General features: G+C 42.8%; 2 protein-coding genes across 9 annotated transcripts in view; both read right to left on the bottom strand.

Annotated features, from left to right (window-relative positions):
* The window catches only part of TJP2 (tight junction protein 2), a 63,877-nt gene extending 59,092 nt beyond the window's left edge, over positions 1 to 4,785 (bottom strand). For 2 of the 6 annotated variants that reach the window (XM_085213740.1, XM_085213743.1), the window contains exons 1-2: positions 4,610 to 4,750; positions 3,975 to 4,060 (exon numbers count right to left, since the gene is read on the bottom strand). The gene's annotated coding sequence lies outside the window, so the exon portion shown is untranslated. Of the gene's footprint in view, positions 1 to 3,974; positions 4,061 to 4,609 lie in introns of all 6 variants that reach the window. The other 4 variants (XM_085213745.1, XM_085213741.1, XM_085213744.1 and 1 more) reach the window with 4 other exon arrangements.
* A 3,029-nt stretch (positions 4,786 to 7,814) lies between these two features.
* Positions 7,815 to 19,365, bottom strand: FXN (frataxin). Of its 3 annotated transcripts, XM_085213756.1 has the most exons (6): positions 19,013 to 19,365; positions 18,245 to 18,330; positions 16,522 to 16,642; positions 13,060 to 13,157; positions 11,676 to 11,752; positions 9,934 to 10,072 (listed from the first exon to the last, which is right to left on the bottom strand). In XM_085213756.1, the coding sequence occupies exons 1-5, from the start codon at positions 19,142 to 19,144 to the stop codon at positions 11,680 to 11,682; spliced, it is 510 nt and encodes a 169-aa protein (XP_085069882.1). In that variant the 5' UTR covers positions 19,145 to 19,365; the 3' UTR covers positions 9,934 to 10,072; positions 11,676 to 11,679. The 3 variants fall into 3 exon arrangements, with proteins under 3 accessions (XP_085069880.1, XP_085069881.1, XP_085069882.1); XM_085213754.1 differs by lacking the exon at positions 11,676 to 11,752 and having other exon boundaries at positions 7,815 to 10,072; positions 19,013 to 19,357; XM_085213755.1 differs by lacking the exon at positions 11,676 to 11,752 and having other exon boundaries at positions 7,815 to 10,072; positions 18,245 to 18,327; positions 19,013 to 19,355.
* Positions 19,366 to 21,013: the final 1,648 nt, after the last annotated feature.

Raw genomic sequence — 21,013 nt, 5'->3', positions numbered from 1 at the left:
AAGGGAAAAAAATGTCAAAAATCCCTTTCTGCACTGAAGAAACATTTATAAGATCAAAGCAAAACCTTCTTTTTATTCTATCCCTTCATAGATGAAAACAGGAGTTGTACTCTCTTAAAAGGGTACAGAGCATGCTTCTTGTAAAAACTGATGATAGAAGCACGATCACATCTTCAGTCGCTTCAGACTCAACTCCAAAAGAAACCACAATCACCCAGTGTAGAAAAAAAATTACTTTCAGTCTTTGGAAAGTGAGAATCCTTTTTTTCCTCATCTCTCAACAACAAAAATCTCTCCAACACCTACAGAGCAAAGAATTCTGTCTTGGAGCGAGCAAAAAACCAAAGGTCTTCTCCTACACACTTATTCGTGTGTGACGAGAATAACAACAGCTGACAATCGTTAACCTGAAGAGCACGTGTGTTTCGTTTGGACCATACAGACAAGAGCAGTGTGGGAAACAGTCAGTGCATACATAAAGCTGCAAACAGTCTTAAAGCAAAGGAGCATTGAGGTTCAGATTTTGGGGAGTGAGGGAGCAATTTCACAGAAAGAGGAGGATTCAGAAACTTCTTTTGCACAGCTTCGGTGATTGAAATTGCTTTTGGCCCCTCCCTAGAGAGCATCCCTCACCCGAACAGCCCATATGTTCCTGGAGATTCTCAGAATCAGCTTATACAAAGTTGTGCTAAGGAGGCTAGAGACACCAGTAGTCAAATCTGCTGGCTATTAAGCAGAGCTAGATGATGAAGCAGATGTTAGAACAGAGAGCAAGCTGGACTACAGTCTTGCTGTCAACAGTGACATTCAAGGGAGATTTATCGGTTTTCTTTAATGATTTCCCTTTAAAAAAAAAAAAAAAGCTGAACAAACACATGAAGCTTCGGTTAACATGAACCCAGGCACTACTGAGCTCAGTTTATCAATACAGTGGGGTCTGATGTTAAAGAATTAGTTTGGTGTGACAGAATAATAACAGAAAGTTTTTGTGAGAAGTATTACTAAGCCAATGTGAGGAAAAATGTAAGTCCAAAATACCTGACCTTATACTTCGCTCAGTGGAAGCACAGCCACCTCCAAGCTGTGATCCTGCATCTGCTATTTCATGTGTATGGAGACCACACCTGAGATAAAACCCATGCTTGTAAGAAATAAATTTCTCAACAGCAACTATTAATTGGTGGGGCAGGAGAAGCAATGACAACAGAACAGAAAGGAAAAATCAGAACAAAATGAGGCTGTCAGATGAGCTTCTGCCCTTTTCTTCACGTGCTTCTGACTGACCCTAATATCACATCACATAGCATTTTTGCCTTACGATGTTATACATGTGAAAATACAGCACTGATGAGTTTCATCCTCTCCACAGCTCCAGATTAGGAACTGCTGTTATCTTTGTGGTTCCAACACTCCAGATACACAATGACAACCTGACCTAAATTCAGGAAGCCTTGGGTAGTTCATGTTTCCTAAAACAAAACATGCAGCTCATGAATATACAGCAGGGTTGATGGCATACAAGATAACAGACAGAGCTCCCACAGCTCCTGATTTTCTAAACTCAGATCATAAACACTGTAAGCATTGGACAGAAGGGAGTCAGCACACTCTGCGTTCTCACTTGAAATAAAAACCTAACCTGATTTAAAACAAAAACACTAAGAAACAATCCAAGTGTAACAGTTAAAGTAATCCAGTGGTCCTCACAGCTGCACAAAGCTGCTCCATTCCCACTACAAGCAGTGCCTGCATTAATTATGCAACATCTAAAATAAATGTAACCTCAGCTTTAACTATTAAATGCAGGCTTTGTTTTGGAAACAAACAAGTAAATAAAATAAATTAATTGCAGCACATAATAAATCATGGTTTATCTATTCACAAAAAAAAACAAACCAAAAACCCTTTCTAAAGTGCTACGTGGCTGTAGGGATAGCCTTAGAACTGGTAAAAAAACAACAACAACAACAACAACAAAACAGCACCACACTGTTAGCAGACAAGAAGAAGCTCTGCAGATTCTGGGGACAAGAAGCAAGCATATGTTAGAAAGTAGAAGGTGTATGAATTCAGACAGTTGAGAAGAGCATCCCAGGGTTCCACAGCTTTGTTCTGACAAAAGCATTAGGGACAGAAATCCAAGCAGAAGCAGAAGACTTGAATAATTCTCTTGGGAATCAAAGTACATGGCCACGGGGCTGAAACCAAACCTTTACTGTGACAGATGACGTGAATCTACTTCATTGTGACCATGAAAACCACCAACACCCACTGTGGTGTGGCTGCCCTCTGGGCAACTCCCCACTCCCAGGCATTCCCCATTATCAAGCAAGACAAGCATTAGAACACAGACCTAGAAACCATCTCCTGCAGCCTCACTGCCATAAACGTTTGCTTGGCAAATCAATGGTCTCATTTTTGAGAAGCCCTCTGAAGTTGGTAGTTTGCTGTAACTTGCTGGTTAGGATTCACAGGCCTCAACGCAGCTGATATCAATGATCAGGGTCTGATTTAATGCATTCTTCCTCCCCTTTCTCCTCCTATAAATGCACCTTTTCATACCTGTTTGAAAATAAGCCAGACAGGAAAGTCTCCAGCTTCAGCAAACTCTACCAACAATGCACCATGTCAGTGCTTTCTTTTTCTCTTTGTTGGAAGGACTGGTTTCAGGATTGCTCCAAAAGCACAAAAAACTGATGCAGCCAGGCCTGATGAAAGTTACACTGTCCTTGAGACTGTTGTTGTAGCAATTAAACAGAGCAGTCTTGTAACAAGAGATTTCCCTCCCTCACAAGGAAGTGCTGGGGACAGACACTGCCTCTGGCTGTGGGCACACACAGATGCTGTCTGTTGTCTGAATTCCCACCAAGCTGGAGGCTGCTCTGAAGCAGTCCTGGAGTACTTTGTCATTTCCCACTCAGGGATTACCCTGAATAAATAACTCAGGAAATTTCTATTTCTTTTACACATCTGGATTTTATAAAGGTGCAGCAACGCATCTCATTTTGGGAGCCACATCAGCACCTATCCATTTTAATTGCTAAGAAAGATTTCCTGGTTGTCTTTACAGACACCAAACCAGGAAAGGGGGTATTAAGCAATCAAAAAAGTATCAGACACTTAATTACTTCAGTGCTGCAATTCTGAGGAGCTCTGCTGAGATTACAGTCCATGCAAAGTGCTAGGATCACCCTGACCCCACTGCATAACTCCAGAGTCTGTCTCTGGTCTCTCAGCACCCAGTGTAGGGCAGCCCAGTGCCACTGAAGCACATCACGGTGCCTGACCCACAGCAGCTGTATCACAAGGGATGTGCAGCCACAGCACTTCCAGGGAATGCAGTGCTGAGGGCGCAGAGCAATTTTGCATGTAACAGTCTGTAAGCAATTATAACAGCCTGCAAGTCAAATGAATGCAGAAAGCTTCCTCCGGAGCCTGACAGAAGCTCCAGTAAGCACTAGATGATACTGAATACAAACCTCCCCATCTCTAAATGACAAACATGCACGAACAGCAACTTCAGCTCTTTTCAAGAACGCTGGAGCCCTATAAACAGGCAAACGCAAACTTCTTGCGCTAGCGCAGCCCCTTTCCACCCACACCCTGTGAGAGCCGGCAGGTGCTGCTGCTGGAGAAGCTCGCACTTGCAGCGTTCGATTCTGAACGCCTCAGTTTCACCAGCCGCACCGTACGTGGCTGCTCCTTTTTATTTTCCTCTGAATCACAGTCCTAAATAACTACCTCGAAAATAAAATTCGGTTACATAAAAGAAAAGCAAAGCCATTTCAACGTGTCGCTATGCCACCTCGATGGCTGCGCCCAGAGGTTAAAGCGAAGCCCTTTGGTGGCCCCTACCGGAGCGCTGCTGCGGGCCTTCCCCCGCGCTGCCCAGCCGCCGCGTCCAACGCCAGCGGCTCCCCGAGCGCAGGAAGTTACTCAGAAATTCCAGAGGAGCGACAGTTAGAAAGACGCACCGGGGGAACGAAGGTTCTCAGATAACTCGCGTGAAAGATCTCTACGTATGATCCTTCCGTACCCGAACAGCACGTACTCCTTCGCCCTGGAAGAACACAAAGAAGGAACAGGTCTGAGGCAGGACGTCAGAGAGCGGCCACTCGGCACCGGCTGCTCCGGCGGACAGCGCGAGCACAAGGCGCCGAGCCGCAGCGCCGCCCCCGGCCCGAAGCGCGGGGCCGGCTCCCGAAGCCGCCCGCTCCTTTGTTTCACGGCTCCTCTAACTCGAAACTTCCCCTGACCCAGTTAGCCACAGCCCAAGGCACGGCTGGAATCCGCTCAGGATGTGCCAACAGAAAGACCGGAGGAATTTCGCCTAAAACAAAGGCGGCCCCAACCCCGCCGTCGCGGCTCGGCGCCTCCCGGGTTCCGCCCCTGCGGAGGGGGACGAGACCGGGTAAACAAAATCCCCGATTCATCCGAGGCACCGCCGCCGCTTCCCACGTCGTATCGCGCTCTCCCGGGAAGCACTTAGCGCAGAAAAAGTCACCGAGAACCGCCTAATCCTGTTAGCGACGAGCCTCTCCCCGCCCGCCCCAGGTGCGCGCCCCGCTCCCGCCGACGAAGGGAGGTGGAAGGGGGACCTGAGCCGCACCTGCCTCCGCGGCTACTCGCCTGCTGACGGAGTCTCGCCCGGAGAAGGCGTCCCGCCGGCCCGCAGCGGGCTGCAGACAGCCGGGGCTCGGCTACGGCCGCTCCTGCCCCGCCGCGCCGCCGAGTCGGGCGATTTCCTGCCGAGTAGAGGGCGGGGGCAGAGCGGGGCGGGGTCCCGGGGCAGGTGCCGGCCTCGCCCCGAGGTGGGGCGGCGGGGACGGGACGGGGCGGGCAGCGCGGCACAGCGCAGCACAGCGCAGCGCAGCACAGCAGAAGCGCCGTCCCGCGCCGTCCCCCCGGTGCTTCAGGCTGGAATTTCAGCCGGGATCAGCTTTCCGCCGTCCTGCAGCTGAAAAGAGGAGGAAGGCGAAACCAAACAGCCCGAACAAGATTCTTTGGAGTCATGTTTCTCCTGCGTGTCACCGAGAATCCCTTATCTCCTCTCGCCATGAGAGCTTCTCTAAAATTAATCTGTGAAACAGAACCGGCTCGGAAGCCCCCTGGCACCGCGCCATTCGCCCTTTCCCAAGGGCAGGTGGTTTTGCTAAATATTCCGGATTCCCGGAGCATTCCGCACTCGCTCAGACGTCGTTTCCTTCTCGTTAGGTTTGTTTGCACAAGGAGCCTCAGGCAGAAACCGAGATAAGGAAAGGCAAACATTGCTCCTCGCCCAGGCGCTGGACTTTGGAAGGGGAAGAGGGGGGGAGAGGAGGGGAGAGAGAACGCATTTTATTGACAGCACGTTGAGACTGGATTCAAATGTTATTTATTTTCAAAAGGCAAACTGGTAGATGTTGTTAATAATTAACGTGCCCGTGCACACAGCACTCTTTAAGCAACCACAGCTCTCTAAATGCTCTAAACAGCAAAAACAAATGAGGCAAAGGGCCGAATTCAGCAACTCGATGTTTTCTGTCAGCTCTTGAGAAGCTCTACCATCAGTAACACAACAGCAGCCCGAATCGAGGGTTAGGGAGTGGAAATGTGGTCTGACACCCAGGCACGCCTATTTGGTTTACATTGTGCCGGGTGTCTTTTTTCCTTAATGAATATTTTAAAACTTTGTTCATTCTTAGAATGTTTTCGTGTTCTGAGGCTACTTTGGCAACGTTGGCTGTATGATGCTCAGTGCTGGTATGTTCTAAAGAGGAGTAATGCTACTGACTTGGCATATTCCCTTTTACTTTTTAGAAGAACAGCAGAGAACACAGGTGGCTGATACAGGAACCTACATCTGGAAGCAAACAATGCTTATGGAATTACTCACTGCAATACTGATCATTTGCTATAATTACAAGAACAGTATTTTTTAAATAATGAGCAAACCGGAGGGAGAAGCAGCAGCTCTGTATGGCTCATGCCAACAAATCTGTTCTTTCCTGATGTAAACTTTGTCTGTCATCCCTTAACCTGAACTCCAGAAGAGATTTGGAATCAACTACTGTTTGAAAAAAATGTATCTGTTCATAGCTCTGTTCATTCTGTCCCCAGGGAAACAGGCTGCAGCACCTATCTCCACAAATCTTGTCTTTATTTTAACAGTACAGTTTACATTAACAACAGTTTGGGATAGAGAGAGACATAACACCAAACAACTTTTTCTTATCTTTAAATGAGAGTTAAAAAGTCAACAGCTACAGGGACTGGAACATCTGCTTGATAGGGTAAAACTGTAAAATAATAGTGTTAAACTAATGTGAATAGTGGTGTGCATAGTGAAATTAAAATGCCATTCCCAAATGCCACAAGACATAGCTTGCCCATGGTCCCCCTGTGTCCTGCCAGCACCACCAACCGTTGGGCACAGCCAATCTCTTCCTGACTGTCTTCCACCTCTCCCAGGTTTCCTTCTTTATTTTCAATGTTCTTTTAAGTATTTTGGCAGGCTTCTGCCTTCCTTCCAAGGACTCACTCCTGCAGACACTCTCACATTCCAGCACTGGTTAGTACAATGATGCAAAGCTGACAGTAATTACACATGATTTCCATGCTGTCCCCCCACCCCACCGTTCCCCAACCCCTACTCACCTATGAGTTCTTCAGAACACATCTATGTCCAATTTCTCAAGCTGCTAAATGACTTCAGGAATGTTAAAGAACAAGACAAGACGAGTTAACATACGGAACAACCATGCAGACAGGAGATAACATTGCTTAAGAGTTACCACAAGCAGAAAGAAAACTGAAACAAGAAACGCCAGCCAAGCATTTAGGCACATAACTTATGTTACGACCACCACAGATAGAAAGCAGTTGTGCAACGCTAAGCTCCACTACCTGAATTTATACAGATTTCTAGAGGACTTGCTGGTACACAGGAAACCTTTAGCAAGGTTAGAAATGCTGAGACGTTCAGGTTGTATGACAGGAGCAAACACTATCAACTGCAGAAAGAGTGATTAGCTGTTGAAGAACACTCTGATACACCTTAAGAAAAAAACAAACACACCTCCCTTTCTCTTGAGCATTCAGTATAATTTCAGATACCAAAATCTGTCCTTCAAAAGCATTTTCCATATTTTCCTCTACTGAGGACAGAGCAACTGTTTTGTGGGGAAAAAGCCACCAGTAATGCAAGTATTCTTATTGACTGTCTGTAATGAGTATCAGAGGATTTTCCTTCAGGTCTTCCTTTTCAGAGAAGTGAAGAAAGAAACAATTGACATGACATCAGGTTTGTAACTGTGGAGCAATCCGTTAATATAGGTAAGTTACAAAAGTCAAAAATACTACAGAAGACTTATTTTGTCTTGGGGCAGTATGAGAAGTCTGACATCAGGATTAGAACTCCTCCTGTGCCTCCACTCACAGGCACGATGGCTGTTTAAGGCCTTGCCTTACTTAGAATTCCATACCAGTATTAGAGCAGAAATGAGTCACGTCCTATGATTCACTTTGTATACGTGGATAAGAATCCCTCCTTCTATCTCACTGATGCTATTCATCTTTCCCAGTTAGATTAAATCACATTGTTATTCAGCTAGCTAAAACCAGGAAACAGTTTGCATAAATAGCAATAGTGCTACAGGAGAAGGGGAAGGCATTTCAAACATGAAAGCTGAAATGCTCTTAGAAAGGCCATCCTGGCTAGCCAAGTCCTGAATAGAATATTAAAGCAAGCATTTTAAGAAACACTAATAATTCTGCATAATATGCACAACTGGAGTCTTTATAATCACACATGGAAATAACACCTTAACACAAAGGATTCTACATGCAACTTTATTTTGGTGCAAGTGTACAAAAAGAGAGAGGTCCAAGGTGACCTGACAGCGGCCTTTCAGTATCTCAAGGGGAGCTGCAGGAAAGAATGGGACAGACTCTTTAGCAGAGTCTGAGGAGACAGAACAAGGGGAAATGGCTTCAAGCTTGAAGAGGGCAGATATAAGTTGGATATACAGAAAGTCTTTTACAGTGAGGGCACTGGAACAGCTTGCCTAGAGATGTGGTTGATGCTCCATCCCTGGAGACTATCAAAGAGGGGCTGGATCAAACTCCGGGCAATGTGATGTATCTGTGCACGTCTCTGTTCACTGAAGGGGAGTAGGACTAAATGGCCTTTAAAGGTTCCTGCCAGCTCAAAGGATTCTATGATTCCATGATGATGAAAGGGCATGGAGAATGAGCTTCAAAATACAAATCAGATACATGTTGATGGGTAAGCTGCAAATTACTTGGGAAAGTAGTTTTTTGAAAAGTCAAAAAATAATTAGACAAGTTATATATATATATATATATATATCAATCTCATATTAGGCAATGAGCATCTATCCAGATTTGTCTAAATAGCTTTTTCAATTACTAGGAGGCATATCAGAATACCATCACTTTCCATGCATTGTATTTTTTTTTTTTAAGTTTTAAATTCAAATAGCAAAAAGATGTCCTGTTTCAGCTTTCATTTGAGAGAAAAAAAAAAAAATCTTACATACCAGTTGTGAATCATTCAGTAACTTCTATTTCAGATAATACTGGCTTTTTCTTATTTTGATTTAAAAACCAAGCAGTTTGTTTAACAATTTGCACAATTCACATGATCACAGTCTGCACAATCAATCATTATCCTGTTCCTGGTACTCTCTATTTAATTCATGGTGAGAAATAGTTGGAACAACATACACTTCAAATGCAAGTACAGGGCAATGATGCTATCTGGAATTAATGGCATGTGTAAAATTCTATCTAGCCAAAAGCATCCAGACAAGCTAATCAGAAGTGTCAGAATGAGCAAGGAAAGTAACTTGCATTGAAATATCTTACACCATATACTTATAATACAATGAAAAAATACTTTATGTTATCACAGTAATCAGTCAACAACTGTGCTTCCATTTTAAAGGCAATTAAAAACAGTCAGTGGCAATAATGCGACACTGCAAGTGTTAAAGCATTCTCGAGGTTCAAAACATGTAAAAGCTTTTAAATGTTTCCATGTTGCATCGTCATGAAAATCCAAGCCCACTTACTTAAGAAATGCAGCAGTGGAAATTTTTGCTAGCTAGCATGACAGAATCTCCATTTACCAACTAACACATAGGCAATAAATTACATCTTTTTTGCTCTATGAAGAGTAGAAACAGGAAGAAAAAAAATCACAGGAAGAGAATAAAGTGTTGGCAGAGAGATTGCTGCACAGCTTTAACACTGCACACCAGCCTTTTTCAGTCACATGATGCTTACAAACACAGAGACCTGTAGGTAATTTTGCTCAGAAAAATATCCCAATGTCAAAGAATATAGAACTTGGAGAAGTGAGCAAGTTCTGCAATACTGAGAGAAAAATTACATCCATCTTGCAAAACAAAAAATTCTCCTCTGCCACAGTCATTTTCTGTATGACGTGTTCAATTTGACTTCCCTGCATTATTTGCTTGCACTAACACTAAAACCTTATCAATAGCTGCAAATTTTAATACAATGCATCACAGTACCATAACTTACATCATTGTGATTCACAGACATTTCTTGTTTAGGGTTAATATCTCACAAAAAAATTTTGCTTTTGTGCACTGGGCAGAGGTCACCCGATGCCAGTCCTTACATTCAAACAGGACTGCAGTTGATTTCAACAGTAAGAAAGTAGAAAATGCAGTGATGGGAATGAATGGACATCGACCTGTACTGCATGGGTACACATTCAAGCTGCATCAGAGAAACTCAAAGACTGAATGCTAGAGAAAAAATATATTATTTTCATGTTCTTGCACATAGTGATGTCAAGAAAACAACAACAGAAATAAGCTCAGGTACTCAGAAACCAAGGAAGCACTGGTGGTTAAAGTCTTTAAACTTGCATGAGGTGGCACATCATCAAGTATCTTCTTTTCCAGAATATATTAAGCAGGATAAATCCAATTTAGTTTTTAATGCTGCTGAAAATTCTTTTGATAGTAGTTCATGAAGGGATACTCTATCATGAGAATATACCCAATTCCGTCCAGTCCAGTCATAGCGCTTGGGCCCACTGGAAAGCAAAACACATGCTGTGAGTACAGGTTATTCATAGGGAAATGCTGGAGGCATGCATTTATAATGTAACCCAGAAAGCGCCCAGAAAGACTGTGAAGACAGATGTGCAGGCTGTGCGAGGAAGCAAAGCAGAAAAGGCCAGAGCTGGCAGGAACTGCTGTGCCATCTGAGAGACTTATGTGAAAGGTGGCAAGATGTACCAGTTTCTCTAAGCCGACACAAGCTCCTGTCCTTCTTGCTTTTGGCACTAGTCTCCCCCATTACCTCCATCACCCACATAATTCTCTCATACACAACAATCCCATTAAGGGATGTCTGTGTGAGGCTAAATTAATGCTGTTGATGAGTTGCTACAGCACAGTTATATGCAGATAACTTAAAGAGAGCAGAACACATACCATCATTCTCACTCACTTTTTGGATGCAATAAAATAATTTACCGTCTGAATGCAAATATGTACTGCCATATGGGAGTTCTGCATTAAAAATCTGTTTTTCTTTCTACTACTATATAGTTGTTGGCTTGATTCTTCATTCTTGCATTAAGCGTCAAGAAAGTAATAACCGGAACACCTGGGTTCCATTACAGACTTTTGTAGCCACCTAACTCTCCATATCTGAAACAGGAGCAATGATTGAAAGGTGCTCACTACCTCTAGCAACAGCTACAGAAGCTTAAAGAAAACCAGAAGGAAGTGAAATGTTCAGCAGGGATAAATAGGTGAACCATCACTCTTATGCCTGGACTTGAGCTCATAGGACAAAGAACTTAGATAACCTATAGACAGGGTCTGCTAGATGGCAGATTGTCCTACAAACACACAGGAACAATCTGCAGTTTCTCTTCAAACACACACAAAAAAAACTAATCTGAACCTCAAATACCCTGAAGTATTCACAGTATTTAAATGAGCTTTTAAACCACTAACCAAGCTATAAGAAGTAATAAATGACTTCCACTGCTATCTCACTTGCTGCATGCGAACGGGATCTTCTTTGTCTTTGCAGCATTACCATGTGTTCATACTGTCTTACACCCAGAGATGTTACTTGGTAAATATTAGTGATAACAATTAGCAATGAAACACTGCCACAGTTCTTTGAATCTCCAAAATACTGTAGAAATACAATGTTTTCATTTACACTTATAATTTAAGCAAGAATCTTGTGAGCTCTACAAATGCTTACAAGGGCTAACGGTTACATTCCCACACAAAGCCTGCATACATTTTTAAAGAATAAGAGCAACAGTATCACCTTAAAAGGTGCTGTGTAAGGTTCAAAAATCTTTCCAGTCAAAGGACTTACATTGAGTTACTGCTGCCAGATTGCACACATACTTTTTCTCTTCTCAATTTGTCAACAAATTAGGCTATAGAAAAACAAGTTCACTTGGTTGTACTGACACACGATAAGAACATACCGAACAATACACAAGGAAATTTCACTATTATCAGTTAAGGAAGCACAAAAAGGAACACTCGTTGATGAATCATATTTCATAACAGATGCTGAAAAAATACTGAGAATTTTCAGGTTTCTCCCTTTTTTTCACTAACAGATGAATTAAAAATGCTAGAACTCTGGCATACACTCACAAATTCATATTCCAGTGCTTGGATGTCTTAGCTGAGATTTTGCTCCAGATAGGTAACAAACCTCTGAATTCTGGCTTCTGTAAGCAGATGAAAACTTTGTGTCAGTGACACAAAAACCAGAAGCAGAATCCAGGCCCAGGAATTTTGTTTTGTGCAAAATACATGGAATGAATGAATGAATGAATGGTGACACACAGCCTGCGTCTGTCTGAAGAATAAGTTTGCTAGGCCAGTACCTTAAAAAATCACGTACTTGTTGGTAAGTTATTTAAAGTTATTTAATTAAAAAAAAAAAAAAAAAAAAAAAAAAAAAGCATTCTGGGATTGGAAAGGAGTTATTAGGGAAAGATGACTCACAAAATAAGCTGTGCACCAACCAGTACCTAAGATTAATATAGCGGTTAGAATTTTCTTTAGGCAAACTTCACCTCTATTAAAATTGTTTCTCTTGAAATCTGATTTCTTTTTTTCTTTTTTGTCCAACGCAAACCTTCTACAGAATTCAACTACTGCAAAACTATTTCCAGTTTTGCAATTAGTACACTCTCTCAGAGAAACAGCCTTCAAGAAGCGCGCCTGCATAGCTACTGGGCATGCTCATAGATTCCAGCTAGCTGGTTCCTTCACCAGTAACAGCCACTGACTCTCTATGTGCTCTATAAAGAATGGCGGCAGAGGACATTTCTTTTTTGGAAAGGGAGTCAGCTGTATCTTCCCCACATATCTGGCTGCCCTCCCAGGTGAAACCAGCTAGAAAAACTAAATGGATCAGAACATAGCATTAGAGAAGGCAGAGGGAACAGCTAGCCAAGACTCCCATAAAGTGCAGAAGCTTGACAAAAACAACTAGTAGGAGAGCACATAAAGCAGGAAATCCCACAAGCTTAAAAGGGAAGGAGCCACCCTGTCTAAATACAAAGAGCAGTTTAGATTATAACATCACCATCTCTCTTTTTCCAACAGAGCCTTTTTGTGCTTTTTTTAACCATGGCTGGCTTGTTTTTTTTTTTGTTTTTTTTTTTGTGGTTGTGGTTGGTTGTTTTTTTTTTTTTTTTTTTTTTTTTTTTTCTTTTTTTTTTTCTTTTTTTTTTTCACCCTATTAGTAGGTTATACTCTTGCAGACATTGGTTTCGGACTGGAACAGCACAAGAAAACTCTGTTACACATTTCCTCGATTAAATTAGGCATATCAGTATAGTACACCATGCCACAAACCTCTGTAACAAATTCTTAACAAACATTTAGATTAAATCATGTTTAGAGCAAATGTTAAGGAATGGGGCTATTGGTGGCATTAGATAATCTAATCCATTCAACGCTAAGAAAAAGGAGAAGTACATTTCCACCCAGTCTTCAGGTGTGACGTACCTTACATGTAACTTACCTAGTGGGAGAGGACAGCCAAATCTGCCGGTTTGGTGTTTGCTTATTGATTACATATGTTCCCATGTCTCCACCTAATTTAACTGTTAAAACTCCACTCTTGAATCGCAAAGAAAAGTAGAAATTTAAATTTGTAACCTGTTACTTGACAAGAAATACATCACTGCAGTAAATAAACAGAAACTCACACATCTGCACTACACTCCCAAATATTTTCCAGGTAGTAATAGCCTGGAAGAATCAATGTTATGAATAGACAACACGTACTAATATTTAAGACAACCTGAATATTTTTGAGCCTGACCTAAACTTCAAACCTCCTGATTAGTTTTATTTAGTGTGTTTGTATCACTCACAATAGCAGTACTCAGAGAATACATCTGAGCTCTGACCTGTGATCTTGGAATAGCTGGTAGTTTGTTTTAGAAAGGCTGAAACATGACTCAAAACCAACCTTTTCTATGCATGAGTTGGTGTGTTTCAGAGTCAAGGATCTTTCTGTGTCGAGACTGAATTCCCAAGACTCCCAATTTTACTTTTTTTTTTTTTTTTTTAACTGTAACAGTTCCCCAGAGAATAAACACAACTCTTTACTGCAATAATTCTGATGAAGTGCCTAGATCCTGAATCACACCTTAAAAATGTTCCCCTTTTGAACTCCAGAAGGCCTGTTTTCTTTCAGGTGTGCCAGTGTTGGGCCATGATCCCAGCAAGCATTTCTGTTCTCCTTCTCATGCACATTTCTAAGTGACAACATGATTAATCTTTTTGACATTCTCACAAGCATATACAGAAGAGGAGCCAACAAAAATGTTTATGCCCTAACTTGAAACAAAAAAAAACCCAAAATATTTTGACACAAATTAACTGACAAGTGATCTGAGTTTATGCTGGTCAAAAATTCCACCTTTACGTACTGTAATTTGATGATTTGGGTAGAAAATCTGGTTGTATGTAATCTATAGTTTTTCAAATACTTCACAGCCTCCAGCACAAAAAAGCTTATTTAATGGATCTATATGTTTTACACCTTAGAATGTACTACTAGACCTATTCTTACTTTTAATGCTACTACCTTATGTATAAATTATTACCTCTCATTTTCAACCACCTAATGCCTCCCCATCTTACTCTGTAGCATGCAGCAGCTTAGTGCTTTCTTCTCCTAGAGAGTAATTAAATGTTCCTAATCTCTGCCATATCTTCGGAATTATCGGCAGTGAAATAATACTCTTAAGGTCTGAATTTTTTATTCCAATCCCCATGCTCTTCTTGCGCTTGATGATACCTCTACAGGCATGAGCAATAATATATACATTACTGCAGCCATCAGGTTGCCCAGTCAGTTATATTAACTGGAAACTGTTTTAGAAGTGCAAGATTAGGGGACTTCTCTGGTCATCATGAACTCAATGTTTTCTGTATCTCAGCAGTCTTAGATCTGTAGAGATAGAACAGAATATGAGCACATGGGGATAATTAACCCTGGATATGGCTACAATCATCTCAGCATTCTTCTGTGGGCTCCTTAGTGCCACGTATTAAGCATTCAGCATGATATTAAGCTGTGTACTACAAACACACTGTAAGCAAATAGGTTTCCAAGGAATTAACATTTTTTCACCAGTGCTTATTGTGTCAGCTGTTGGGGAGTGCTGTTACTCTGTCACTGTAAATTAAATAAAAGTCAGCTTTTATTGCTGGTTTTAAAACTTCGAATCATGTATTTTGCAATACTTTTGAAACACTAGAAAACACAAGTTGAGTTTTTAGGAACTTAAAATACAATATATTTGAATTGTTTCAATACTCTTGCATGTATTTTGTATTACTGAATGAATGTTTGTGACGTCCTGGTAAAATGTACATACTCATGAAAAGAGACTCTCCTCACCCCCTCCCTGGATTCGAAGCTACAAACTGCATGAGAGACTGAAGTTCCTAAGAACTCACAGGCACCAGATGACCCTTTTCATGTTTGCCACCTTGTGGCATGCTACAGTACCGGTCTTGCTTGTGTGAAACAATCCTCAGGAGACTTAACTGAAACTTTTAAGATGATAGATCATCATAGAGCCTATGCTACAAAAGATTACTTATTAAAAATTAGGATGGATGTAAAAACAATTCCATCGAGCCTCACAGGGAGCGACTGTCAAGCACAAAGCACTCTTCTGTGCCTGAAGATAAAATTAGGGCAGAAAGATGACTCACGATTCTCATGTAATGAAGTGTTTAAAAATACTGAAGAGGTTGATGATAAACTTTTTGCTCATTTTTGTCTGATATGCCAAAACATGCTGAATAGTAATGGTTAAGCTATTCACCAGAAATGTAATTAGCCATAACATTATTGCATATTTGATTAAACCAACAAATAATACTTGCTAAGTGCATCAGTGGTATCCAACTAACAATATTTCTATCCTAGCTATGCAAAATAAACAATGAACATTAGGATGACACAGTTACAGAGAAACAAACTACAGGGCTGATCTGTTTGTTTAGCACAGCGCAACCCAAATCACATGGCCCAATATCCTGAGCACAGAACCCTGACTGATGGGGCTTGTGGTCAGCAATCTCTGAGTGGTAAGATACGAACTGACAGCAGCAATTTTGCTAAATAGATGAAACATATTGAAGGGAAGGCCTGTATTGCAGCTGTCAGTGCAGGGAGAAACGTGGTCTCCTCCAAGTCACGTAGAAGCTGTAATATACACCCCATTTCAGGACTTTTATATATAAACTGACAAACTCCTTAAAGAAACACAATGGCATTTCTAATTAGCCTGTCACCGCTGTCAAAGAATTTGAGAGGTGACCTACTAAAGACTCCAATTGTCAGGCTAAAAGCTACCCTGCGTCCCATTGGACTGTAGCCTTCCCACTGTGGCAAACTCACTTCTCATTTTTGCAGCTACCTACTGCAACATTGCATCCTCTGTTGCTCTTCTCCAGCACAGCCACGTCAAACACACTTTGTAATGCCTGATGGAGACCAACATTCCCTCTCAGTACTCAGGGCAATCACATAAACTGCTCCACAAGTAACATACAGTGATGCACATGCACTGTGCCATGTAGGTCCGACCTAGCATTTACCTTGAGTGAACTGACTGATGATGTCTGAGGTCAGTGTGAGTTTGGAAAAATATAGAGAATTAGAAATCAGTTTTCTTCTCCTCTTAATATACAATAGTAGATGAGCCCATGTCTTTTTTTTTTTTTTTTTTTTTTTTACAGAATAAACTTTCTTTAAATCCTCAAATTATATGGACCACAAGCTACTTCTTAGCAAAAGGCGTATTTTTAGCAGTAAAGCGGTGAATAAATAAATAAGACATTTTAACTGCTGGTACTAAGGTGACTAATGCAAAATTCTCTTCCAAAGGAAAAAAAAAAAAAAAAAAAAAAAAAGTCTACTGGAATTAGAATGGTTAACAAAATCTTTAAAACATACCCCTAAAGAGACATCATAATCTTCTGGGGTAAAAGGCTTATCTGTGAGGTCCTCAAAGAAATCTGCCAAGGAATCCAGTGTTTCTTCAGCCAGTTTTTCGTAAGTGGTTTCATCTAAAGAGCTACAAATAACACATAGTCGCATAGTCAGGAGAGAGGGAAAACATAGAAGGTGCTATTTTATTGTTGTGTTTATCACAGGGAAAATATCAATATTGTTTCACGGTTAGCATTTCCTCTAAGGACACAAATAGTCATCCTACTTATGGTAATGGAGATTACAATGCACCTTACATGTGGAGGTGGAGTTTTAATATTTTGGTAGTAGAGACCTCTAACTAAAGATTGTGTACTCAGTTTTATAGATATTATGGCCCCTGAGTATTAAGGAGACAGACCCAGACTACAAAATACAGCCTTCTTATGAAAATGCCGTGCAAGAAGCACTGTTTGAGGCTCCACAAATAGATTCCAACACCTCCTGTTGAGGCATATACACCATTTGACAATAAGGAACCAAATGCTGCTACAAGCAGAGCTTTAGAAACATCAGTGTCAAACGCAATCTCTACATGCAGCATTAGATTTCTCAACAGGGATCAGCAATGCAATCCAGGAGTGGGACATAATTTACAATGTGCACATGAACTAATCCTTTTACAATTACCTCCTTCAGAGAGTCTCAAAGCACCTTTATAGCCCATAATTAAGGTTTACAACACTTGTGAGACAGCTTCTGTTATCTTCTTTAAGCAAGTAAAAGAAGTGAGAACAAAGACTAAATAATTTTAATTAACTAAATGTAATCTAGTCACCTACCTCTGTAGCAGTCATTTTTAACTGAGTCTGTAGGTGGGTATCTCTAGCAACAGACAACTGGGTGAAACCATGTATTATGTAATGGGTGTGGCAAAACAGCTGTTACAATGAACAAACTAGGTGACTCAGTATCTTTCAACTGACTAGAATGTTTTGTTCTTTTTAAGTTTCTTGTAAGACAACTGCCAAAAAACGCTGCACACCACTTGAGTCATGGATGCCCCAGGAAAACCTGCAGATGTGGAGAACTGAGGGCCTTAGGATCAGGCGGGACTCGTGCACTGTTCCACGTGCCTAGCAGCATTCCCTGGGCCTTCAACTGCTGCACTGCATAAGAGGTCTCTCACAAAGCATCACATCATGCCCTGCCACCGCATGTCAGCAATTCCACGTTCCCCACTGTATGTTATTTCTCACCGGTGACAGGACAAGGGGAAATGGCCTCAAGTTGCACCAGAGTAAGTTTGGGCTGGACATCAGGAAACACTTCTTTACAGAAAGGGTTGTTAAGCACTGGAATAGGCTCTCCGTGGAAGTGGTTGAGTCACCATCCCTGGATGTGTTTAAAAACTGATGTGGTGCTTGCGGACATGATTTAACAGAGGGTTAGAATTTGGGTAGAAAGGTTAGGTTGTAGTTGGACTTGATGGCTGTTAAGGTCTTTTCCAGCCTGAGCAATTCTATGATTCTGTGAGAAATGGTGAGTTGCCCATGTTTAGGCACAAGTTATTTCCCATGTAGCTTCCCAAACTCACACCAAATGATCCTCCCTAGAAGTACACTTTTCCTGTTCATGGCCGTGTTGTTTGTTACATTAGTTTTGACAGCCCTACCAGCTGATTAAAGATGTACGTATTTTCATATGAATAGAAGTATTCCCAGAATATCCTCAGAACAAAATTTACCTTTTGTCATTCAGAGTTCCTGTACTTCTTAAATTCATGAAGTGAACAGTACTGCTCCTCACCTCTGAAGCATACTGCAATTGCTGCTGAAAATAAGTTAAAGGGCATTAAAGGACGGAATGTGAAGACCATGAAACCATACATTGGTCACACAAACCAAACAGCTCCTTGAAGGCTTTAAACATTAAACATTCATATTTTGTACTGCAGACAGGAATTACACAGAGGGAATCCCTCAGTGACCCAGGCAGACTAGGGCACTCCCATCTGTTAAAATCGAAGTCACACAATGGAGAACCAGGAAAGAGAAGAACTATTTCCTCTCGCTCTAACTCAGAATTACTCTGCACGGTTCAGTTCTCTCCAGCACGGAGCACAGCCCCACCCCGTGTCCTCGCAAGTCCTAACGCCGATCAAATACACACACCGACACCTCCGCGTTTTCGAAACTCCCGGGGTCAAAAGCCACGGGGCCACGCCCACCCGCAGGGTCGGGCCACGAGGCCGCGGCTTCACTGCTGCTCGCACTCCCGACGCGGCCGCACTCGGTGCCATCGGAGGCTGCCAGCAGCCCCGGCCTAGCAGAGGGGCGGGCCCGGCGAGGCCTCGGCTGGCCTCTCATGGTGGTGACCGCAGAGACTGAGGAAGCGCCCGGCCCGGCGCCGCGCCCTCCCCGCCCCGGGACCAGCAGCACCCCGCCCGGCCCGGCGCCGCCGGCTCGCCCCCTCCCGCCCTGGGCGCAGACCGCTCCCTCCCGCTCGCGCTCACCGCCCGGCCGCGGACCGCGGCGGCTGCCCCCGCCCTCGGGGCCTCCCCGGGGCCGCCGCTCCTCCGCCGCGGCGCCGCCGCCGCCGCCCGCCGCGCCGCACGCAAGGCAGCGGCCGCCCCCGGCCTCCACATGCCGCCCCTCTCGCTGCGGAAGAGGCCGGGGAGGAGCCGGCGCCGCGCGGCCGCTACCGCCCTCCGCCGGCGCCGAAGAGCAGCGCGAGCCCGGCGGGCGGGTGCCGCGCCGGGATTTGAGTGCAGCGGGCAGCCCGGGCAGAGCGCGGGAAGCCGGCAGGCGATTCCCGCTGTGCCGCGCCCCCGGCGCGGGTCCGAGCTGCAGTCTGAGCTGCGGAGCGCCCCCAAGCGTCAGGTGTGTGGCGGTCACTGACGGTGCGCTGCTGCGCGGCGCTCTGAGGGGGATAAACGGAAAAGATAAAGGTGACGCGGAGGGAGCGTAAGCGTCGCTGGAAAGGCGAGAGATAAATGAGTTAATTCTGATGTGAAAGTTTATAAAAGAGCGCATGTTGTGTGGGAACAAAAAAAATTCAGATCTTTCCAGGAGACGGGGCTGTGTGGGTGTGCGTGCTCGCTGCATTCCCCTGCTGGAGTGGTACATCAAGAGGTGCTCTCTTGTTCCTTGAAGTTATTCCTTCTGTATCACCAAGCAAGCATCAACCTGTGCTTTTTTTTTTCTCCTGGGCAGTGTGCAGGGCCAGAGTATGCAGATACCAGAACTCACAGATCCACAGATCTGACTGCCTACATTAGTGACCTAAATGTTCACGTTTTGCTCCCTGTAATGAGCTCCATCTGTTTAGACTCAGAGAAATAGACCAATATATCACTATAATACCCTGGGAAGTTGATGCTACCCATGCCTTTTGTGTGTATTTTGTTTTTATTTGACACATATATTACCTTGTTGTCTTCATAGATAACTAAGTTTCCAAGTCCTTCAATTTTCATTGAAGTACCACCAATGCAAATTTAAGAGAAACCAAACAATCAGGCATGAAAAGTACACATCTTAAAAACCTTTTGTAACCTTCAACAATGTGTACCATTTCACATACTGAAGAAATGGTATCCAAGTTATTGACCATGAATGTTGCTCAGCTATTATCTCTCGTCACTCTCAGCGGTGTCACGCAGTTGCAGAACAAAACAAAAGCCCCAAAAAAGAAAGAGCTGCAAGTGTGTGCTTTGGTGAAGGTTTCTCATTATGCTCCATAGTCTGTAAGGATTTCCTTTTCAAGTATTCCATGACTGTTTTCATTTGTAAGAAACTGCTAAAGACACTGTACACTAAGGGTGGTTCATTCTCTGAATCATTTATTATAGGCATTGTGGTTTCAGACAGAATGGCTGCATTAAACTTGGTATCCTCTGGAGTCTTCCCACAGACAGATGATTTGGACACTATGCCCTACTGGAAACGTTGGGGAAAACATGAAAAATATTTACCTTCTGGAAGTTAACCTAGTGCTAAAAACTTTTTTTATTTTACTCCCAGTAAAACTGATGATAACTATGTATTTTGCATATGGCCACACTTTAAATATACTACACACTATGCATGATTGAGCAGACACTTCTAATCTACAAATTCTTTTGCCTTTAGGGTATGCAGATTTGTCTCTAGCATTTCTGTGAGGAATGACACAAGATCATTATCTTGCTGCGACTGAGCAATCCAATTTTAAAGCATGAAAAAGGGGTAATCATGAAACAGACTCTAGGTTAATAAAGAGGCTCTAAGAAATCAGTCTATTGTTACATTTCTCTATTCTGTGCATGATAAGGCAAAATAACCTCCTTCTTGTTAATGTTACTGGATTAGATCAGTGTAAAATGTACCAATGCAAAATTCTTCAGGGCTACAAAGCAGAACTTTAGGAATTAAAGTGTCAAATTCTGGCTTGGCAGTGCAGCAGGTTTACCTGCACTTACTCCTAGAATAGCTGCTATTACCTGTAACTTCCATAAATTTTCAAAGCGACAGCT

The sequence above is a fragment of the Meleagris gallopavo genome, chromosome Z, assembly GCF_905368555.1.
Source record: "Meleagris gallopavo chromosome Z, MGAL_WU_HG_1.1, whole genome shotgun sequence".
NCBI lineage: Eukaryota > Metazoa > Chordata > Aves > Galliformes > Phasianidae > Meleagris > Meleagris gallopavo.
Note: the sequence above shows the minus strand (reverse complement) of the source record. Positions and strands in the feature narration are given on the sequence as shown.